General features: G+C 45.0%; 1 protein-coding gene across 2 annotated transcripts in view; it reads right to left on the bottom strand.

Annotated features, from left to right (window-relative positions):
- The window catches only part of BRD1 (bromodomain containing 1), a 536782-nt gene that overhangs the window by 182463 nt on the left and 330630 nt on the right, over positions 1-23689 (bottom strand). For both annotated transcript variants that reach the window (XM_086967297.1, XM_086967299.1), the window contains exon 9: positions 4104-4239. In XM_086967297.1, the coding sequence (XP_086823423.1) occupies positions 4104-4239 (136 nt within the window). The remainder of the gene's footprint in view (positions 1-4103; positions 4240-23689) is intronic.

Below are 23689 nucleotides of genomic sequence, written 5' to 3' on the forward strand. Positions count from 1 at the left end.
CTGAATGGCAAGCGTGATTTGGATACTAGAAGACCATTGCACATCTATCACTTCTTCTGTCCTTCATACAGCTACAGCTAAAAGGTCCCTTCTTACACTGGTGGCCCAAGTGCAACTCCAGCTCCTCCTCAAGGGATGTGTGTAGGCCTACAGACACGTTGTAACTCCAAATATAAGCCATCATCAGTTTAATGAGGAGGTAGTAAATTATCTACCTCCTCATCATCATCATCATAGTGCAACACAGTGTTTGAGTGGGCAGACGTTCAGGGTCGGACACAGACATCAGTACCATATCTGGGACGAGCACAGAAAAACTGGTGGGGTTCTAGAGGTGGCATGGAGGTCTGAACCGGCCTCAGTACAGGCCTGGCATGGTCAGTCAGCACTGGGGGAGTGGCTTGCCAGCAGAAGTCCAACTGGTGGTCCCTGTGGCTCCTTGAGGTGTACCAGCCTTCTGCCCGCTTCAAGCCAGAAGAATTTGAAATATTGATAGCATGGTCTCTTTAAAGGCTGCTATTTGCTGCGGTTACGATATTCTGGGGAGATCTCATGGGCGCATCTGGAAAAGTTTCAAGACTGAGCCAGATTCGGGTGAGACTAGAGGGGTGGGATCTTTATCTTGACATTCTTGGTCTTCTCGCCAAACTACGAATGGCAGGAAGGAGTGAAGTTTTACTTAGGCATTATGAGCTCTGCACGTTTTCAAAGACGTCAACTTTGAAGTTAAGTTTCCACTGGAACAGCCCTGTGAGCTCTGTGACTTGAAGCAGGACTTGTGCTTCAACTGCAACATTATTTTATACTCGGTGACAGAATGTTTCGCCTCATATTCCCCAATTGTCTTTGTGTGTATTAGGGTGTACTTGTGGCACAACTTCAAAGTTGTGACAGTTGCCCAAGCACAATAAACATATTGACTGACATCTGCCTCTTACAGTCCTGGCACGGACTGAATCCTGTTGTTAGTGGTGGGGATATTTTTCCTAGCACACTGTCGTAGAAGAATTTAAATCGCTTTGGAAGACCGGCAAAGTTGGGATCCATGTTGAAGGATGCAGAAAGAAATGAACATCAGCGTGTAAGGGTGGCGCTTACATGAGATTCTGAACTGTCATTTCTGGTTTGTTATAGTCACAGCAGAGATGCACTGCACCACCTACCAATGTGTAGGAGAATTGCTGGAAAATTCCTCTGCAAATAGTTTTACGCTAGGGAGTACTCTAAAGGTGAGCAAGTTATGATTAGACCGATCTGTCAGAAATAGTTTATGAAAAATGAATCCATGTGTTAATATTTCACTGGAGGGAACTGGGCTTTGTATTATGTGTAGGATGAGAATTAGGAAAATAAAAAAAACATAGACATCATGCATGAGGTGATTGCTACATGGCCCAGTGTGAACTGAACTGATATGTGTTATTTTGGTATGAGAGGATTAATCTACAAAGGCAACCTACCATTGCAACATTATAGTGTGTAGTGGCTCAGTAGGTAACGCTGCACTTGTGCGCGTATTAGTACTTGTAGTTTGATGTTCTGTTATCCTATTGCATGTTGCTAATGGTATGCAGCAAAAGATTGTTTTAGCATAGTCTGTTTATAGATTTGCTGTGGCTTATTGAACCAGTCGTCTGTGTGCATGTAATATTACTTACATGAAAACCCTGTTTATTTGTTGCATATGCAAAATGATTGTCAGGCGATCGTGCTACCCAGTGACTGTGCTAACTGCTGCACTTGCACATGTTAGTGCGTTTTTTGGGCACTAGCATTATTGCTCTTTAAAAGTTAAATGCCCCTGCATTAAATTTTTTTATGGTAGGGCTGTAGTAATCTTAAATTGTTGCAATGTTATTCCTGGATATTGCACGTTTAGGCACATGGTTTGTGGATGCTATATGTTATATAGCATAGCCTTGGGAATTGCCAACGAAACAATGTATGTGCTTATAGAAGATAAGCTCATTTTGTTTTCCTGGATTTTGCAGGGCAAAGTTCTGTTCTCTTTTATATTGTTGGAACCATAAACCTGCCTTTCTGTGTCTGCTTAGAGGACAGCTGCGGAATGCGCTTGTTGGAGATAAGCACCAGATTCATAGGGTCTTTGTGTTTGATCTGTAGGCCATTTTATGATCCTTAGAGTCTCTGGTGCCCGTTCTGAAGGGAGTGGGGAGTGTGGGAGGGGGTTTAAGGCCTTCCCGCCCACTTTGCAGAACCTTTGTAAATGTGAGCTGCATTTGGCGCCGCGTTAGAAGTGTTGTGCCCAGCTATTTAATGCCTGGGAAGGAAAGGGGGCTTTGTTTTGCACCCAGCCATAACAATGGCTTAGTGAATATATTCTCTGTTGCAATGCTAAATATTTTGGAAGTAGAACCTCACGTAGGTCTGCATATTTAAGAAATCCCTAGAATCTACTTTGAAGCCCAAAAAACTCCCCTTTTTGGTAACCCTTGTAAACATAGCGCGCTATGTGAGTCTTTAGCTATGTTAGGAACCAAGAGGAAGACAGGAATATTTTATTTTCCAGAAATCCTTTGGTATATGGAAGAGGCACCTTATGTGCGTTGCAAACATAATAGTAAAAACTAGGAAAGTATTTTTAAATTATTTAAACACTGTATACAAAGTGAGTAAACAGCACAATGACACACTTGCTGTAAGCGCAGGCTGGTAGACGTGCTTCTATTTTTCAACTTGGTAAACAAAAACAACGGTTGTGCTGCGCTAATTCAAATTTTAGGTAGTTAGTGGAGCAATTCACTTGTGCTCTTGCTCCTATATTATGTGGAGCATTTCAACCATGCTCTAGCTCCTATATTAAATAATTAAAGAACAACTTCTTACCTTGTTTCAGGATAAAGCATCAGCTCCCTGCAGAAACTTCCCCCAAATACCTGTAGACTGTGCTCTGCCAGCGAACACTGTACTTGCCCTGGTGCATGAGGAAGAAAAGTGAGCAGCGGTAAACAAACTGCTTTGCTCAAAGATTTTCCACTCATGCAACCTTCCTTGGTACCAACTGTCTCGTCGGAGTTTCGGGTGGGCTTTCTCTGTTGCCTGTGTCTGCTGCTGTACTTTCTCAGACGTCTTCAGTGCACCTTCGATCTCCATGGTGGAAAAAATTATCTGAGAGCTTGTACACACACAAAGGGGGTTGTAGCCTGACCAGGGGGATCAGGTTTCAAAACCTCCCAACAGAGAAAAAAAAAAGAAAACAAAAGCACTTTCCGACTCCAACCACTAGATGGCGGAATATGCACAGTATGTGAATCTAGAAGACGTCTATGCTGCAAAACGTGTTAATATGCTGTAATACGTAATAGAGTTGCTACTTCGTAAACTTCCGTAAAGCATTGCAACACTGTTAGTCTATTAGTGGATACAACTGCTGAATGCTAAAGTAAATTGAGAACTTTAAGAGGAAGCGTGTCAACATTAAGAATAAGGGGTGCCTTAGCCCCCATCCACTGTCTAGATGCGCTTAATAGACTGCAATCAATTTTATTTTGTGCCTATACATGGAATTATATGTATGGTCCCCACCCTGGAATTGAGATTCAGAGTTTTCACTTATGGATGGAGTAGGGCACACGCTTTAAACATTTATATATATTATCTCCATACATTTAGCACAAATAAGTCACAACTGATATCTTTTGTGATTTATTTATTTTTATTCTTGCATGATTCAATGTGTGTTATACAGAACTTTTCCACTTGGTTCTCAGCCCAGCCACGTTTCACCCACTGGCAACCTGAACCTCTGGGGCTTTTTCAGGGTGAAGTGTAAGTATACAGTCACTTGATCTTGTGTACTTAGTGCAAGGGAGCCACACTCAGGCGGTGCCTTGGAAAATTCAACACAACAAAGGACAACATTTAAGTCTATGTTGCAGTCAGTTGTATCTTTATTTTTCTCTCTATGTCAGGCGATCATTGCATTGTTAGCTCTGGACGTCCCTTAATAGAGTGAAAATGGACATCCTACTGTGGATGACTGGCCCTAAAGACTTAATTTGTATGCATGTAATGCAAAAGCAAGGTAACTGATAGAGCAGTGTTCAACTGCTGAAGTAATTGCAAACCACACATTTCTTTACCTGGAATTGCATATCAAGCTGCTGCCTGAGGATAAACTAGATTCTGAAGCACAACGGCGCCGCGGTTGATCTTTTCTTTCTGGAAGGGTATCCAATTCTCTTTCTGAATTTCCATCTCCATATCCATTTATTAATTCTACAAAAAGAGAATTAATATAAACTCTTCATATCTAACAGGTTTTTTTTTTAAAGACATAATTTTCTACATGAACACAATCTTATACACACATGTAGTGGAACATTTTCATCGAAAATATACAAAGGCTCACAAAAACAGTATTTCCATATATTGTAATGACTGAATGGTCATGCAACACACACTGAAATAAATATATTGCTTGTCCTAGCAATACAATAGGCTCAAAGGCCCGCTGTGGACGCCAAACTGTAAGAAAATCAACTGATGAGCCAGCCAAGTACAATCTGGTGCAACCACGCCCACTGCAGCTGCACAACAATTTCATAAAAGGCTTGAGATGTCAGAAGTGGTTACATATTTGGTTGCCAAAACATTTTAAAAAGTCTTAACTTGTCTGCACAGACCAGCGACCTTTTTTTTTAAGCTGTACCCTTTCCATCATTAGAATGGCTTACTCTTCCAGAGAATTTTCAACAATTAAAGGGGCCTTTATGGTTAAGCACACAAACTCATTCTAGACTACTTTACGAGAGAGGCATCTTCTTTGTAATTCTTATAAAATCAATGGCTAAAAAGAAGACTGGTTCTAGAATTCATTCGCTGTAACTGATTACAACTCAAATACAGAGAAAGAAACCAACAATTTAACAAATTACAGATTGAAATATATAACCGTGTGAACCAATGTTAGTGACTAGACTAGACTCGCTCTGAAAGGTTGGACCTATGCACCATACTCCTGAAGCAAATGCCAATGTTTTATCAACTCGTGGAAATTTGAAGATTTTTTTTTTATTCAGTGGAACTAATGTATATTTATTTACGAACAGCATGATATACTTTGCACACGCTAGAACAATTGTACATAGAGAGGTGCAGCCACAATGGCATGAGAAACAAAATGGGCACCAATAGCAGTAGTTTTGCAGCTTGAAGAGTTTACTGGATTCACATGCTGTGCATTATTCAGCCATTTAGGGATTGGGTCAGGAATTGTTTCTGTTTCTTTTCTTTTTCTATTTGTGGGCGTCATTAACCACCATTTAGTGCTAGGTACATCCCTTGTGTGACATCAGACGGCACCATGGAAGTTCATGTGCGTGGTAGCCTTTTGTTTCTTTTACAAATAAGGGTATGTCTTTACTTTTCTGGTTTTGAGTTTTCTTTTTTTTCGTGATCTTCTCCCACCTGTTTGCATTCCTCATCTCTGGGGAGGTGGGAGGTCACATGTGAATCCAGAACACTCTTCAAGCTGCAAAACTACTCCTAATAGTAAGTAACCATTTTGGTTTGTAGCATGAATCTGTAGGAAAGTGGGTTTCTGATGCAGCATCCCCCCTCACACACTTTTTGCCAGATTTCTGATGCATTCAGACTTGATGTGCCCTGGGACCCTGCCAATCAGGTTCCCAGGGCCTGTGTTCTTTCCCAAAACTGTACATTTGTACCCCCAATTGGCATCTCTCGGGCCGCATGTAAGTCCCCGGTAAAAGGTACCATGGGTACCAAGGGTACTGTGACTAGAGAAGGCCTCTAAGGGCTGCAGCACATATTGTGCAACCCTAAGAGGAACGATACCTTAACACACACACACACTGCCATTGCAGGCTGCTTGTTTTGGTACAGAGAAAAGTGAAGAGTCGACATGGTACACAACTGTGTGCCATGCCTGCAACCCACTACCTATGGTGTAGGTAAGACATCCCTCTAGCAGCGTGCACTATACCACTGGTGAGGGTACAGTTGCATGAGCGCCATACCCCTACAGTGTCCAAGTCCATTCTTAGATATTGTAAGTGCAGTAAATTCATAAAGAGTGTATGGTCTGGGAGTTTGTCACTACGAACGCCACAGCACCATAATGGCTTTACTTGATTCTGGAAAGTTTGGTAGCAAGCCTTACAGCACATTAAACCCACACTGATGCCAGTGTGGGATTTATTATATCATGCACTCAGAGAGCATCTTAAAGATGCCCCCTGAAAAACGACCAGCCTCTGGTGGGTTCCCTGACTGGTAAACACCAGCCTGCCATAACGAGACATTCTTCTGGACCCCTGGGGTGGGAGCCTTCGCTCCCTGGGCCCAGAAACAAAGCCTTTCCTGTGCAGGGGTGGTCATCTCCCCCAGGTCAGGAAGAGCCATCTGTGGCAGGGGAGCTTCCAAGGCCTTACGGCCTTTGTGACGTGACCCCCAATCTCGCCAACTATCACGAGCAGGGCCACTTCCTGTCTCACCCCCTTTTCGGCGGGAGTACAGGTGGGAAAAATTAGAACAGCCCAGAAGTTGTGCCCACCTCTGCCAACCTCACTCCTCTGGTGGTGGAGGCAAGGTGAAGCCCACTCTACAGTGCCCACCATCTTGCAGATGGCAGGCACTCTCCATCAGTGTTTGGGATTGTGCCCATTACCGAACCTGGGGTGAGCACACCAAGGGTGCAGTCACCCTAAGGTCTGTAGCCCACTGGCTACTGACCTCGAGACCCCTAAAATGCCCCCTAAATTCAGTGTTTAGTGGGCAGCCGTGGATCCAGAAGCGAGATTCCCACAACCTACGGAGAAGAAGGACGAAAGAAGACACCCAGTAGAGGAGACTGCAGAAAGAACTAACTTTGCCCCATCCCTACCGGCCCGTTTGCCGTTTCCAGAGATCCTGCGCCAAAAACCACCTTGTCCTGCAGCCAGCGACCACCCGACACCTAAGGCTAGAGTCTGAGTGGCCCACCAGTCCCAGCTAGGTCTCCCAGCGCTCCATAGTCCAAGCCAACTGTGGGTTGATGCCTCCAGGTCTCCCCGACGTCCCCTCCAGCCTCTGCCCAGACACCCCTCTCCCAACTGCTTGTGACCCGGTGAGGTGAAATCCGACCTCAAAAGGCACCCCTAGAACCGGCCTTTCTGCTGCACCCTGGACACGAGGACTAGAGTTGCACCTACGTCCCCGAGCCTCCAACTTAACTGCCCAGCTGTTGGTTCCTCCTGGAAGACTTCCTGGACCAAGCCTGCAGCCAAAACCCAAAACCAGCAACCCCCATTGAAAACAACAGGGCGCCAACTCCAAATCAGCACCCTGCACCTAGCCACCCCAGTTCTGCTGTGGGTGCACTTTGTGTGCTAAATCGGATCGCCCTTTGCCCTGAGATAAACCCTAGGAGCTTTACTCCCACATACAAGTGGCATTCTCATGAGCAGCCACGAATCGGAAGCCCCCCATCCCCCATTAGATAACATTGGGCCTCAGCACGCTGCACCCGGCCGCCCTAGTGCCGCTGAGGGTGCTCTTTGATGGCATCCTTGACCTTGGGGAAACACTGGTTGTAACCCCAGAAACTCAACTCCCAAGACAGATTACTCACCTTTAAACTGATAACCTGATTTTCTCACATAGGACTGTATTGACTGTTTTTCTGTGGATAAAGTTCGAAGTGTCGAGTTTAGAATTGCATGAAAACCTAAGAAACTGTGTATTGAGAAAAAGTGACTTACTTATCTTTCATCCAGGAAATGTCCCAGTGTGATATCTAGGCATATCACACTGAGTAAAAAAAGTAATTCTGAAAAGTAATAAAAGTAATCCAAAAGAAATCACAACTGTATTTACACATTTTTACAAACCTGTAGGAAAAGTAATTTTTCATCCAGCTTGCTTTTTAACAATCCGCTTTGAAAAGTACAATCATATTTACCTGTGCCAACTCCTGCTTGGTTCTATAAATAGAAATACAACAGAAATACTTTTTGATACAAACAATCGGTCTGAAATCGGCCTTTTAGTGTGTGACATAATTTCTTCCCTGAGTGTGTACAACAAATGCTTAAAACTACCCTCTGATAAAGGCTTACTGCTCGCCCACACCAGAAATAGAGAGTAAGGTATTATCCACTTTAACCTCTGTAAGCCTTTGGGGATCCACAGGACGGTTTTAATTTGTCCCACCTGAGCTTCCTTTGTCATCTGTATATCCACACAATAATGGTTGGTAAAGGTGTGTTGAGATGCCCATGTAGCGGCTGCACCTATAGTGTTCTATTGGCACACTGGCCATAAAGGCTAGGGTTGTCACTTTTTTTTCTTTGTCGAGTGAGCTGTTGGTCAGGAGTTTAATGTTCTTCCCGGCAAGGAATAGCAAACCTGAATTACTTCTACAATCCAACATTCAATTGTCCCCTTTGTCACAGCACCTGTGTTTGACTTAGAGAAAGAGACGAGAAATTGATTCTCTCTTACGGAATTGTCTTGTCTCCTGTAGATAGTATAGCAAAGTTCTTCTTACATCCAAGGTATGAGGATTTTCTTCTACGTTGTGTTTGTGGGTTTTGAAGAACAATTCTAGCTGAATGCTTTGTTTAATGTGGAAATTGCTTACTACCTTAGGTAGAAACTAAGGTTTGGGCCTTAGGACAATGTTGGCCTTGTGGATTTGTATGTATGGTTCCTCAGTAGTTAATGCTTGTAGTTCACTTACTCTCCGTAGATATGTTATAGCAATTAAGAATGCAGTCTTTATTATAATATACCGGAGTTCTGCCTTGTGCCTGTGTCTGAACGGTTCTGTCATTAGCTGTGTTAGAACTCTGTTTAAGGTCTACATAAGGATCACCTGTTAGACGTTTGTTTAACATCTTTGTTTCAAATTTGTCTTCACCATCCAGTCATCTACATAGCGATAAACGTGGATTCCCCTCCTTCTTAGGGATGCTGCTACTGCTGCTAATCACTTTGTGAAAACCCTTGCTGCCAATTTTATTCCAAAGGGAAAGACCTTGAATTGGTATTGATTGTCCTTGTGGATGAACTTGAGGTATCTATTGTGTGTTTGTTTCAAGTTGATGTGCAGATGGGTGTCCTTTAAATCTATTTTTGCCCTGTTATCCCCTTTTTTTGTAGTTGTGGGAATACTTCTTGTAGTGTTGACATCTTGAAATGCTGCGTGCGAATGAATTTGTTTATGAATCTGAGATCTAAGATTGGTCTTAACGCAAGATCTTCCTTCGGTACCAAGAAATAAGGTGAGCAGTTTTCTTTGTTGTGCATCCCTTGCCGATACTTTCTCTATTGATTGTTTTTCTAGGAGTTTCTTTATTTCCTCCCTCAATTTTAAGAGTTCTGCTCTTTGGAACTTTTTCTTCTTTGGTGAATTTGGTGGAGGTTCCTTTCTTAGTTCACAACATTGTTGTGGGTAATGCACTATTCTGCCTCTCACTGGTGATGTGTGGGGGTCCTTCCTTGTGGGCAAGTCACTTTGAGTTTGCTTCTCTCCCTCTTGAAGTTTGTCCCTTGGCTCTTCCTCTGCCACAAAAGGATTGCTTGGTTGTTGCTCCCAGGATTGGTATCCGGACTATTGGCAAAACTGTTTTCCGTGGCCTTGCTTGTCGCCGTTGACTCTTTTTGTGGGTCTTCTTAGGTGAATTCTTCCCATTTTGAAGGTGCCCCTATATTGCAGTGCTCCCATAGCTTTGATCATTTCATTGTCCTTCTTATTTGCTGTAGGGACACATTACCTTAATGTCCAAATAGGGCGTCTCCTGCCAAGGGCTTATTGATTATGGGTGTTTGTACTTCCTGTTTCAAGCTGAGATTCAAACAGTTGTACCTATGCAGATTTGTCTGCTGGCTGTATCGGCTGCGTCTTGAACTGATTTCAGGCAGGTGTAAGGTATGTTTTCCCCTCCTGTATTATGGATTTTACTCTTTTCTTATCCTCCTTCTGTATTTTGTTCATTATTTCCTTGATGTTGATCCACTGTTGGTAGCTATACCTATTGAGAGGGGCATTAAAGTTAGCAAAGCCATTGAGTTGCTGCCTCTCTTTCCATCTGCCGCCCCACAATGTCCCTTCTCTTACCTTCCCTTTCTGGAGGTGGGGCAGTGAAGGATAAGTGTTACTCTTCCTTCTTGCAGAGGTAACAATGAAGGAGTCAGCCTGTGTGTTCCTTTGTATGTATTGTGGGTCCTTTGTGGAGGGTTTGTATTTCTTTTCTATCCTTGGTGTTACTCCTTTGCTGAGGCAACCTCATTGAAAGTCTCCTTGCTCTGATCAAGAATGCTGATCAAGTAGCATAGGAAGGTACTGTGTACCTTCGTGGATGGTCTCAATGTTTCTAGGAGGCATCTTCTGGGCGTTCCCCCTCAAGGATTTCGACATCCAACCCTCCATGTGTTGATTTTGCGGTTGTCCCCTGTTTGTCGTCATCGCTTGAGAGGCCCAAGTCCTTCAGCGATATCGGCCATTTCTGGCCGCCGAACATAGCTGCGTGATACTCTTCCCTCTGCTTTCTACAGGCCTTGAGAGTTTGACATGAATACAGCAAAGGCCTCGCAGTCATTATCCTTGTGATTCCTAGGCAGGTAGACGATACAGACGTCGTGTGGATCACGTTGTGCGAATTTGTGGTGGCAATTAGTGCAAAATTTGACAGGGGTATTTTCTATGGCACTTACCTTGCCTCATTTTAGTCCATGTGAGTGGCTGCTGCTCCAACGGGGTTCCCCGGCGTGGAAAGGTGGCCGGTGCCTTGCTAATCGATATAGAATGGTTCTTTCAGCTAAAATCCCAAACAGTTTTAATTGATTTCAGTAAAAACTTCAGTCTCTTCCCTTGCTTCCAGACCTACAGGCAGAACAAAGAAACTGAAGATGGCTACCATGCATAGGAGCTTCTGGGGCGCTGTCTGACGTCACACAAGGGATGGACCTAGCACCAAATGCTAGGCCCATGAAAAAATAAAAAAATAAATAATAATAATTCCGGACTCAACCACTAGATGACGGGATAATGCACAGCATGTGAATCCAGATAAGGATTCATGCTGCAAAACTTGCATTTCCCCAAAAATGCTCTGAATCAAACTTCATCATTTGCATCATTTTAGTCCATTTGCGTGGTTGCTGCTCCAACGGGGTTCCCCGATGGGGAAACATGGCTGGGGGTCTCTCTCCTTTTCCGGTGCCTTGCTAATCAATATAGAATGGTTCTTTCAGCTAAAATCCCAAACAATTTTCATTGCTATCAGTAAAAAAATCAGACTCTTCCCTTACTTCCAGACCTAAGGGCAGAAAAAAGAAACTGAAGATGGCTGCCATGCACAGGAGCTTCTGGGGCGCGGTCTGGCGTCACACAAGGGAAGGACCTAGCACGAAATGCTGGTCAACGAAGCCCATGAAAAAATGAAAAATAAATAATAATAATTCCGGACTCAACCACTAGATGACGGGATAATGCACAGCATGTGAATCCAGGCAAGGATTCGTGCTGCATAACTTGCATTTCCCTAAAAATTCTCTGAACCAAACTTCACCATTTAACTTCAGTTTCATACCCGGGAAATCCACTAGCAACCATCAGATTTTCTTAGTGATGTTTTGACTAAGAGATTCAGGGTACATCAAAATACATACTGGCCTTACTGCTTTGGTGGGTGCATATCAGGCTGGAATAGTGCGTAAACATGACCAGTGGCAGGTGATGAACCTCAAGACAGGAAGAAAGCAACATCAGTGCCAAGGAAAATAAGTTTACCTTCTGTAATAATGTTTCTTGTGGATACTATCTCTTCTTATAGATTCCTCACTTTTTGAATGATATCCAGATGCCAGACTAGGGAATATTCATAAAGTGAGAAATCAGCATCTTCTCTAGGAAGTGGTTTTGGGAAAATGCAAGGGTTTTTCCAGTTTCCTTTTTTCTTTTAAGAAAAAATAGGGTAAACTGGTTATAACTTTATACCTATTATGGTAAATAAAAGATGAAACAAAACATTCTAAAGGGGGGAATAAAAATATTTCAAATGGGTCTTGCACAGTACTCAAAAGCATCAGCAAAACATTTCACGGCGGCACTTGTAACACCAGTCTCCCGTACACTACTCATTGTACCTCCCACCACCAACACCATCCACTGCCGGTTTGCTGTTCAGTCCAGACTTTAATAAGCTGAGGACACTGCACTGGTCCTGTGCCCCGGGCGGTGCTTAATTTGTTAAATAAGTGCAAGGGCACTTTTCAGGAGGCCAATGCAGCATGCACTACCCACTGCCACTGCCTAACATAACATGTGTATTTGTATAGGGCACGTTTACCCCCAAAGGGGTATCTTGGCGCTGACAATAATAACTACTAACCATGACACTCCCCAAGGGTGATAATTTGGACTATTCCAGGTCGCCCAAAACTATAAGAATGGCTTGGGCGATTGGTATTATAATTTTTCATCTATATCAATTATTAAATAACTGTTGTGCTCATTTCAAAATGCGACAGATATTGCCACCATGTAGTGGACTGTCATAAGTGCTGGTGCTGACAATTAAGTGCTGGCGCCGAGCACATGAAAGATCCGTCTCAATTTAAGCACCCGGAATGTGCTGGTGGTATGCTGGGGACACCTGCGGAGAGCCACAACCTTATAAAGAAACTCGCCCTTCATCGCTTTCCTCTATATGGTCGAAGAACTCCTTGATGACTTGCAATATCGTTATAACGTATGGAAGTTGGTACTTTATGCCGGGTTACTTATCTTTCGAAACTTTCGTTCATTTATACGTAATTTTCAGATAGTGTCCTCATTATGAGCCATCTTCCTTTGGGTGTGCCCTTCAAAACTAAATCATCAGCACAAGTTGTAGGATGCCATACCTGGATACGATTTTGTGTGTACGTTAAGGTGGTTTTAGCAACTCCTTTTTCCTGCTCATCAGAGAACAGGAGACAAAGACCGAGTCAGGTAAAAATGAATTGGGAAAAATTACCACAAAATAAATAAGAGGCCAAAAATATGCAGAAGGACGAGCAACCCTCAAAATGAATGTTACAGGTGATAAGAAACAAATTCACTAAACGTTAATTTTTCAACAGCAAAGCTCTACAAAAGAGCGTTAAACCAATGTGCATTTATGTTATACAATCAGAATCATCATTGGAGAACATATGAAATAAGAAAAAACTGTAGCGGTCAGTTAGGGTGACCAACCGGCACGGGTGCAACTACAGGACGGTGAGCATAAAAATTCAGGACATAGGGTCAAAATTCAGAACAAATATTCGGGACAGAAGGTTGAAATTCAGTACAAAACTTCGGGACAAATGGTACGTTTTACAGATACATCAGTGCCATTGTGAGATGTAAAGCGCTACGCATAGGGTGTAGCTAATTGGGACCTGCAGTGCTGGACTAGAGTGCAGTCCTCCGAGTGGCCAGCTTTATGTGTCAGATCGTTCCAAGCATTCCATTTCTATTCAGCTGGCGATGTCTTGCATTGGGGCTGGTACAGTACACAGTAATGGATAAGACCCATGGCGGACAGGTCTTGTGTGAGGGTAAGAAAGAGCATTAAGCAGGAAAGGGGAGTTATTAACCAGCCTGCATGAGCTATAATAGGCTAACCAGTGCTGAGCGTTATGGTATTATTGTGGGTCAGAGCGGTTAGATAGGAGTTGACATTACTATATGATGACCTAGCTCACAGCTTTCCAAACTTTTGATGTTGGGGACACACTTTTTGGGGGAGGCATCATTTTGGGACACAGTAAGGCAGTGTAGCGAGCGAGCGTAGCGAGCCCGAAACACTGAAGGGGAGTTCAGGGGTTCTCACTCTGTCTGTCTCCCTCTCTAACTGTCTCCCTCTGTCTGTCTGTCCCCCTTTCTAACTGTCTCTCTTACTGTCTCCCTCTCTGTCTCCCTCTCTGTCTCCCTCTCTGTCTCCCTCTCTGTTTCCCTCCTGGTCTCCCTCTCGGTCTCCCTCCTGGTCTCCCTCTCGGTCTCCCTCTGTCTGTCTCCCTCCCTCTGTCTGTCTCCCTCCGTCTGTCTGTCTCCCTCCGTCTGTCTGTCTCCCTCCGTCTGTCTGTCTCCCTCCGTCTGTCTGTCTCCCTCCCTCTGTCTGTCTCCCTCTGTCTGTCTCCCTCCGTCTGTCTGTCTCCCTCCGTCTGTCTGTCTCCCTCCGTCTGTCTGTCTCCCTCCGTCTGTCTGTCTCCCTCCGTCTGTCTGTCTCCCTCCGTCTGTCTGTCTGATGATGGAGGGTCCCGTTCTACCATCTAACACCACCAGAAAGGAGAGTTCTGACAGCCTTAGTAACATGAAGGTCTGATGTGGGCCCTGCGTGATAAAAATCTGAAAACATGCTAAAATAACTAGCTTTCTCCATTAGTAAATAAAGGTCTCAGGGCCCACTATGCATGCAGGCTTACAAACACACGTTTCTGTGCACCAAAATAAACAAGGTGAAAATAGGCCTTCAAAAGAGTGTTTAGCTTCACAGTCAGCTCCCAGACCAACACCCACACACACACACTTACCCTGGTACACGTGGTACAGCTTCCTGAAACCCCTGCTAACGTTATATTTTGAAACATAGCTTGCACAAGTATAAGCAGCAATTTCTAGCAATAAACAGCATCTATTATGGAAATTCACACTTTTCAAATATGTAGAAATGTGCGTGACAGAAAAATGTCCTTTTTTAGTAATGTACAACATGTAACCATTGTGTTTAGAAAGAGGTTCCGGAAATATTCTCTTTCAAAGGTACAAGATGTTCTCTTTCAAAAGTACAAGATGTTCTCTTTCAAAGGTACAAGATGTTCTCTTTCAAAAGTACAAGATGTTCTCTTTCAAAGGTACAAGATGTTCTCTTTCAAAGGTACAAGATGTTCTCTTTCAAAAGTACAAAATGTTCTCTTTCAAAAGTACAAGATGTTCTCTTTCAAAAGTACAAAATGTTCTCTTTCAAAAGTACAAGACGTTCTGTACGGAACATAATGTACTGAAAACATTTCCTTCCGGTGTCCAAAACACTTGTGGTTAAACCACCTGCACCGAAAGGCCAGGGGCCAGCGTCATCATAGAACCCTAGTTCCTCAAATTTGGGTATAACAGGCCCAACTGTCAAATCTGAAATCAGACCTTTCCTGCGGGTGCCCAGCTGCATGAGCGTGGAAGGATCTCTCGGCTAGCCGAAGACTATCTGACTTGGGACGTCGGCGCCTCACTCAGGTTGTGGATCTCCCAGGGCAGATAGCCCATCTCTCTCTCTCTCTCTAGATCTCTGACCCTTCAGCTATCTCTCTTCATAGATATATTCCTGTATGACAGGCTCTTTTTAACATAGGTAACTGGCCTCACTCTCAGCTGTTTTCAGACACTGAATTAGTAGCAAGATGTTATATCCTAGCTAATTCTTCTTGCGCCTTCTTTGGCCTGCCCACATAATTCAGGGCTCTGATAGAAATGTGCAATCTATGACAATGGACCTGTCTCAGATGATTGGCTCATAGACAGCTGGGTTCTATATTCTTGTATTCAGTAGTGTAGAATCTTTGATCATCTGTGTTTATGTTTTTTAAATACATTTCATTCCAGTATTACTTTGAGATATTTTGAGCATTAGTCATCCAGCATATTTACCAGACAGAGCGAAGTCTGGGTCATATTTAGAAAACTACATTGTTGCTTGAATTGATATGCATTTAGCTCTTTCTTTGTTAATTGAAAAATAAAGTGCCACTCCAACTGGAACGTCTGGTATCTTACATGTGTATTCCTTCTCTTACTCAGTGAAGTGCTGTGTTGGTGATGTGCGAATTTTAGCCACACCTAAAAGTGGTGACCACTGACCGAAGGGGTCAAGACCTTCCCCTTCACACTCCCTCTGTCTGTCTGTCTGACGCCCTGTGTCTCCCTGTTTCCGTCCCTCTGTCTTCCTCCGTCTCCCTCCCCTGTCTCCATCCCCCCGGTCTCCATCCCCCCCGTCTCCATCACCCCCGTCTCCATCCCCCCCGTCTCCATCACCCCCGTCTCCATCCCCCCGTCTCCATCCCCCCCGTCTCCATCCCCCCGTCTCCATCCCCCATCTCCATCCCCCCGTCTTCATCCCTCTGACTCCCTCCATCAGTCTCTGCCCCTCTGTCTCTGCCCCTCTGTCTCTGCCCCCCAGTCTCTGCCCCCCAGTCTCTGCCCCCCAGTCTCTGCCCCCCAGTCTCTGCCCCCCAGTCTCTGCCCCCCAGTCTCTGCCCCCCAGTCTCTGCCCCCCAGTCTCTGCCCCCCAGTCTCTGCCCCCCAGTCTCTGCCCCCCTGTCTCTGCCCCTCTGTCTCTGCCCCTCTGTTTCTGCCCCTCTGTCTCTGCCCCTCTGTCTCTGCCCCTCTGTCTCTGCCCCTCTGTCTCTGCCCCTCTGTCTCTGCCCCTCTGTCTCTGCCCCTCTGTCTCTGCCCCTCTGTCTCTGCCCCTCTGTCTCTGCCCCTCTGTCTCTGCCCCTCTGTCTCTGCCCCTCTGTCTCTGCCCCTCTGTCTCTGCCCCTCTGTCTCTGCCCCTCTGTCTCTGCCCCTCTGTCTCTGCCCCTCTGTCTCTGCCCCTCTGTCTCTCTCCCTCCCCCTCTCCCTCCCCCTCTCTGTCTCCCTCTCTCTCTCCCTCCGTCTCCCTCCCTTTGCTTGTCACCCTCTGTCACCTCACCCCAGCTTACAGGGCACATATCTAGATCATAGACTACTTCAACTCCAAATTCTCCCCTTCAAAACTCTTTCACTGCCCCACCCTCTTCTGAAACCCGACAAGCATCCCTCAAGCGCGTTTCTAGGTAAATAAACACCTCCGCCAAATTCATATTTTAGTGCTTCACCACTGACATTGCAAACAAAACAGGTGATGGACCGAATGTGGATCAATGTCACACATTCACCCCAGTCCAAAGATCTGGGCACGAATCCATCGTTTTTTTGCACTCCACACCACCCTGGGTTAGACAATGGCGATATGCAAATCAGCTCTGACCCTGTGCCCCATGGGAACAGTCCAGTCCGAACTACAAAAGCCATGTCCTTCCCAGAACGGAATCAAGCATCCGAGGACCGGACCGGTTTCGAGGTGGAGAGGTGTGGCTCACTGGTTAGAGGCGGCAGACCCGAGTGCAGAGAACGGCCCGGGACCAGGGTTCGATTCCCAACGCCGATTCCCAACGCGGCAGGGTCTTGGACCAGGATCAGCGGACTGATAATTCTCGCATCGGTGCCTACTCCGACCAGGGAGCACACTCGGCAACTCTGGGCATTAGCTTGCCTCATCTCCACAACGGCCCCACACAAACGCCGGGGATGCCTGGTTTCACCTTGGAGACCCCCAGGAGGGACTATCTCACAGGGAAAGCCAGGACGGGTTCCCCAGCGGTCTATAGCGCTACGAGGCCTCCGGGTAGCAGTGCGCTTTACAAGACACAACAATTTACAATTTATTTACAATTTACCTCTCATCAGCCCGGCTAGCTTGACTCCAGTGGTGTGGAGTGCCTGGGACCCACGTCTGAGCATCCCCAGCGCACTTATGGCGGAAATTGCAAACAAAACAGGTGATGGACCGAATGTGGATCAATGTCACACATTCACCCCAGTCCAAAGATCTGGGCCCGAATCCATCGTTTTTTTGCACTCCACACCACCCTGGGTTAGACAATGGCGATATGCAAATCAGCTCTGACCCTGTGCCCCATGGGAACAGTCCAGTCCGAACTACAAAAGCCATGTCCTTCCCAGAACGGAATCAAGCATCCGAGGACCGGACCGGTTTCGAGGTAACACCTCTCATCAGCCCGGCTAGCTTGACTCCAGTGGTGTGGAGTGCCTGGGACCCACGTCTGAGCATCCCCAGCGCACTTATGGCGGAAATTGCAAACAAAACAGGTGATGGACCGAATGTGGATCAATGTCACACATTCACCCCAGTCCAAAGATCTGGGCCCGAATCCATCGTTTTTTTGCACTACACACCACCCTGGGTTAGACAATGGTGATATGCAAATCAGCTCTGACCCTGTGCCCCATGGGAACAGTCCAGTCCGAACTATAAAAGCCATGTTCTTCCCAGAACGGAATCAAGCATCCGAGGACCGGACCGGTTTCGAGGTAAAACCTCTCATCAGCCCGGCTAGCTTGACTCCAGTGGTGTGGAGTGCCTGGGACCCACGTCTGAGCATCCCCAGCGCACTTATGGCGGAAATTGCAAACAAAACAGGTGATGGACCGAATGTGGATCAATGTCACACATTCACCCCAGTCCAAAGATCTGGGCCCGAATCCATCGTTTTTTTGCACTCCACACCACCCTGGGTTAGACAATGGCGATATGCAAATCAGCTCTGACCCTGTGCCCCATGGGAACAGTCCAGTCCGAACTACAAAAGCCATGTCCTTCCCAGAACGGAATCAAGCATCCGAGGACCGGACCGGTTTCGAGGTAACACCTCTCATCAGCCCGGCTAGCTTGACTCCAGTGGTGTGGAGTGCCTGGGACCCACGTCTGAGCATCCCCAGCGCACTTATGGCGGAAATTGTAAACAAAACAGGTGATGGACCGAATGTGGATCAATGTCACACATTCACCCCAGTCCAAAGATCTGGGCCCGAATCCATCGTTTTTTTGCACTCCACACCACCCTGAGTTAGACAATGGCGATATGCAAATCAGCTCTGACCCTGTGCCCCATGGGAACAGTCCAGTCCGAACTACAAAAGCACTGGGGTAGCTCAGACGTGGGTCCCAGAGCCTCCACACCACTGGAGTCAAGCTAGCCGGGCTGATGAGAGGTGTTACCTCGAAACCGGTCCGGTCCTCGGATGCTTGATTCCGGTCTGGGAAAGATATGGCTGTTGTAGTTCGGACTGGACTGTTCCCATGGGGCACAGGGTCAGAGCGGATTTGCATAAAGCCATTATCTGACCCAGGGTGGTGTGGAGTGCAAAAAACGATGGATTTAGGCCCAGATCCTTGTACTGGGGTGAATGTAAGACATTGATCTACATTCTGTCCATCAAATTGTTTTTTGTAATTTTCTCCATGAGTGTACTGGGGTAGCTCAGACGTGGGTCCCAGAGCCTCCACACCACTGGAGTCAAGCTAGCCGGGCTGATGAGAGGTGTTACCTCGAAACCGGTCCGGTCCTCGGATGCTTGATTCCGGTCTGGGAAAGATATGGCTGTTGTAGTTCGGACTGGACTGTTCCCATGGGGCACAGGGTCAGAGCTGATTTGCATAAAGCCATTATCTGACCCAGGGTGGTATGGAGTGCAAAAAACTATGGATTTAGGCCCAGATCCTTGTACTGGGGTGAATGTAAGACATTGATCTACATTCTGTCCATCAAATTGTTTTTTGTAATTTTCACCACTGACATGGCACCTTCCTCAAGGACCTGGATTCCAACTTTATAACAGCCCCCTCTGATCCGCCCCATATTGTGTTTGGTGACTTCACTTTGTATCGTAACAAACCACACTATTCATCTACTCTTACTGTACAACTCAATATCCAGAACACACAGGCTGCCCTCACATTTTCAAAGAAATATTTTCAATGTCATATTAATCCTTAATCCACCCCCTCACCCAATATAAAGTCCTCTCATCTGACCACTCCTTAACTCATATGCTTTATGCTTGTGAACATATGCACCCGAGTACTTCGCAGGTCTTTAAAAGACCATTTAATTGTTAATGGGGCTTTGCTGTGAATCGCCGGCCCCCATAGAGCTGAGTGCTGTGGCAGACTCTGAGACACTCTTTCAAAGGAATGTCTCTTAATTAGCAGCAGGTATGTGCCAAGTGCCCTTAATACTGGTGGTGTCATCCCGCGACACACCCACCACTTGCAGGCGACACAGTACTGTGTCTGGACACACAGTTTGGAAAGCTCTGACCTAGCTAGTGGCTAGCCATACAGCAGCCCTCCTTATTTTACCTGTATATTGGAAATAGAATACTGCTTTGGAGGTACCATTTTTGTGATTTGTAAACTGCAGATTCTCATTGATGCGCAGAAGTGTACTACAGACTAGAAACTGTATACACTGTTAAGGCATAATTGTAGGGCAGAAGGAGGCACTGTCTTTTACATACAGAACATTTTCTATTGAATGTAAGCAAAACGCCAACATGCAGTTTTACTGATAAAATATATAGAGCACAAATACTAATGTGTGGAAATGTGGTTGCAGCAAATATGTATCTCCTGACCAAGTTTAGGTTTAACCTGATACATTTTTATTTGGGTGACTTCAAAAATTTTGAAAATCCAGATTTAGTCCCCCGCCCCCCCCCCCCCCCCCCCTGTTGCTGTGATAACTTTTCCGTCCAAGATACCATGCATTTTGTTATGTTTTGTGGCCTTTTTTTGGAGCCTAGGAAAAAACATCTGTTGCCTGTTTTAAAGGAGGCTGGTTTCACGCAGGTGAGACCAGCCCTGCTCTATCTTCAATCACTAAATAACATTCGCGTTACATTTTGAATGGCTAATTTCTTGGTGGCAGCAGCTAGAATTAAAACATGCAACATAGTAATGGGCCTGCCCAAATGAGTTTTATCTTTTAACTTTGTATAAAATTAATTAAGCCGCGCTTTTAATACAATGCCCGGAATTAGAATCTTATTATACGCACTGATTTGTATGATATTGTAAATAGCTTTTTATTTGTACATAAATGTTCTTATCTCTTTGTATGATTTTTAACTAAATCGAATAAAGATTCTTGACTGACTGAATGTATCATTTAAACATCACCAAGTAAAGTGTCTTGATTTCTTTGATCCTATTAAAACTCTGTTTTTAGCACAATTCTAAATTACAAACAAGTGGTTTCCTAACTGCTGATATGCTTTGAAACATTTCCGCAGTTCATTTGCAGATATTTAAAAGTTGTGTGTTACAAACAAACTGACCGCTTACAGTCTTTGTTTTCGCACCCCCAAGAACATTTGGGAAAATATGGTGCATTCTACAACAAATTTGTCAATATATATTAAATTGTATTAGCTTCTAAAGCATAGTAAATGATGACTTTACTGTGCACCAGGAAACGACAATCTTTGATGGGGCTCTTAAATGATTCTCCCCTCACTATCACCAGCAGTGCCTCTCTCTCACATATATTTCATTTGTTTTATAGCACCTCTCTTACCAGTGTACGGTGCCAGAGCACTTTACATCAGACAGACATACAGATACAATGAATCATGTGTGTGTAAATCAGTGTATAGAAAATGCTACATAAGGCAACAGGGACTACAAGGTGTAGGATGCACGTAAACCCATGCTGGTAGGCATTTTGTAAGAGTGCTTGGTCTGAAGAAGCTCAAACTCAGGACTCAGTACATAAAACAGTAGTTAGATTTGACTTTAATTATAAGAATGTATCACTAGCTAAACAAACCTTTTTTTAGCAGCATCAGGATAATGAAACACTGGGAAGAAAACATAACTTGTATCATGCAGCGTGCATGCAGCTCTTTGTGGGAGTTCGCACCTCACAGTGCTAGATTATGTATGTAACTTATGAACTGCACAGTAACAAAAGAATCTCAGTGACAAAAGCAGTAACCCACTGAGCTCTGTACATAAAATACTGTTCTTTAATATTCATGGTAAACACTCTTTGCAGTAGATGATTCAAAACTGAAACTAAACAAAACTTCCATCTCTCTACAGCAGGTACATTAGTCACCAGAGTTATTGTGACACTTTTATTGTTGGCTGAAAACTGCTGGATTTAGAAGGAACTTATCAGTGCCAGCCCCCAGTAACAAAACTGCGCCCACCCCACCCTTCCAGCCTCCCAGGGAAACGCCCAATGCCAGGAACGGCCAGTCCGGCCTTGCTACCACCCTCCAATGGTGCCCCTCCACTTCATATAGACCCTCTCGCATGTGTATTTAATTTATTTTATAGTGCTACTCATCCCAAATATGTATGGCAGGGTGTCACATTGCGTTACATCACACACATATTACATAGAGACAATGACTCATAAATGTGAAAGTCAATGTATAGGAAATGTTACGTAAGACAATGAGGGCTACAAGGTGTAAAAGTCAGACGTAACCCATACTGGTAGGCAGAGACGTGGCGTGGGCAAGGCCACAGGGGTGGTTTCCCCAGGCTCAATATTCTTCTGTGGTGCAAAATGAAAAATATATATATATTTGTGGTGGATGGGACTCGAGTCACGTCAGTACTGTTGTTTGCAAGTGCAGGTATTGTTGTCTTGCCTGACTTTCCCTGCAGAAGAACTGCACAGAGGCATGCCCTCACATGTCTCTCATGTCCTCTGGGCAGGTAGAGGGCCGCTTCCCGGTGGCATGGGAGCAGCGTCGCCCAGCGGCACAACAGTGCAACGTCTCTTGTGGTACCACGGCGCCGTACAAGGAATTTGTATCTGCTTTTTTGGCAGGCAGAAGGAGCATTTCAAGCCTGAGTTCTGCGCTTGCTGCCTGACGTCATTTGTCTGTTTGGGGTGGCGTGTTGAGTCACCCGGGGTGTGGCATCCATTCATTCTTTCATCCATCATTCAGTCTTTCATCATTCATTCTGTCCTTCTATTTGTGCGCCCATCCATATCCAGACATATTCAGCCATTTCCAAACCTACCCATCATCTATTCTCCCATCCATCATTTCACTCATCCATCCATCCTTTCACCCCAATCATCCTTTCATCCCATTCTTCCTTTCACTCATCCATCCACATTTCTACCCATCTATTCATTCATTCACTAATCCATCCACCCATCCATTCACTCATCCATCCACACTTCCATCCATTCACCCAGTCAATCATCCGTCCATTCGTCCACTGATTCACCATTTCACTCATCAATCCATCCATCTATCCTTTCTTACAGCTCTTCACACACCCTTTCACTCATCTATGCATTCTTTCACTCATCCATCCTTACATCCTTCTTTTCACTCATCCATACACCCATTTGCCCATCAATCCCGTCAATCATCCATCCATACTTTCACTCTTCTATTCATCCTCGCCTTTTCTCTCCCTCCCCCTTTCACTTAGCTATCCCTTCACCCATCCATCCACCCACTAATTAATCCATCCATTGACCCTATCACTCATCCATCCTTTCTCTCATCCATCCATCCTTTCACTCATCCATCCTTTTGCCCATCTACCTTCCCCTTGCACTCACTCATCTATCCTTAAATCAACCCTTCCACTCATCCGTCCATCCATTCACCCGTTCACATATCAATTCATTAATCCATCCATCATTTCACTCATTCATCCATGCTTTCACTCACCCATCCAACCTTTTACCCATCCACCTTTCACTCGTTCCTCTAATTCATCCATCCATCCTTTCTCTAAATATCCATCCATTCACCCTTTCACTCATTCATTCATCCTTTCACTAATTCATCCAGCACTTCACTCATTCCTTCACGTACTTACTCATCTACCATTTCACATTAATTATGAGCTGAACCTGTCTGCAGAGTTGCAGACAGAAGAGGTCCATCAAGATCTTCATCCCTGCTGTAGTTCCTAAAGCAAGGGGTGGGGAAGGGTTCACTATGCCCCTGCTCATAGGCAATTTGAAAACGTTCAAGTCATGAGTCTTGGATAATGCACAGTGTTAGGACGTTAAGTGACTGTAACGTGGTGTTGTTTGCAGGCCGCTTTAATGA

The sequence above is a fragment of the Lissotriton vulgaris genome, chromosome 1_1 (assembly GCF_964263255.1).
Source record: "Lissotriton vulgaris chromosome 1_1, aLisVul1.2, whole genome shotgun sequence".
NCBI classification, from domain to species: Eukaryota; Metazoa; Chordata; class Amphibia; order Caudata; family Salamandridae; genus Lissotriton; species Lissotriton vulgaris.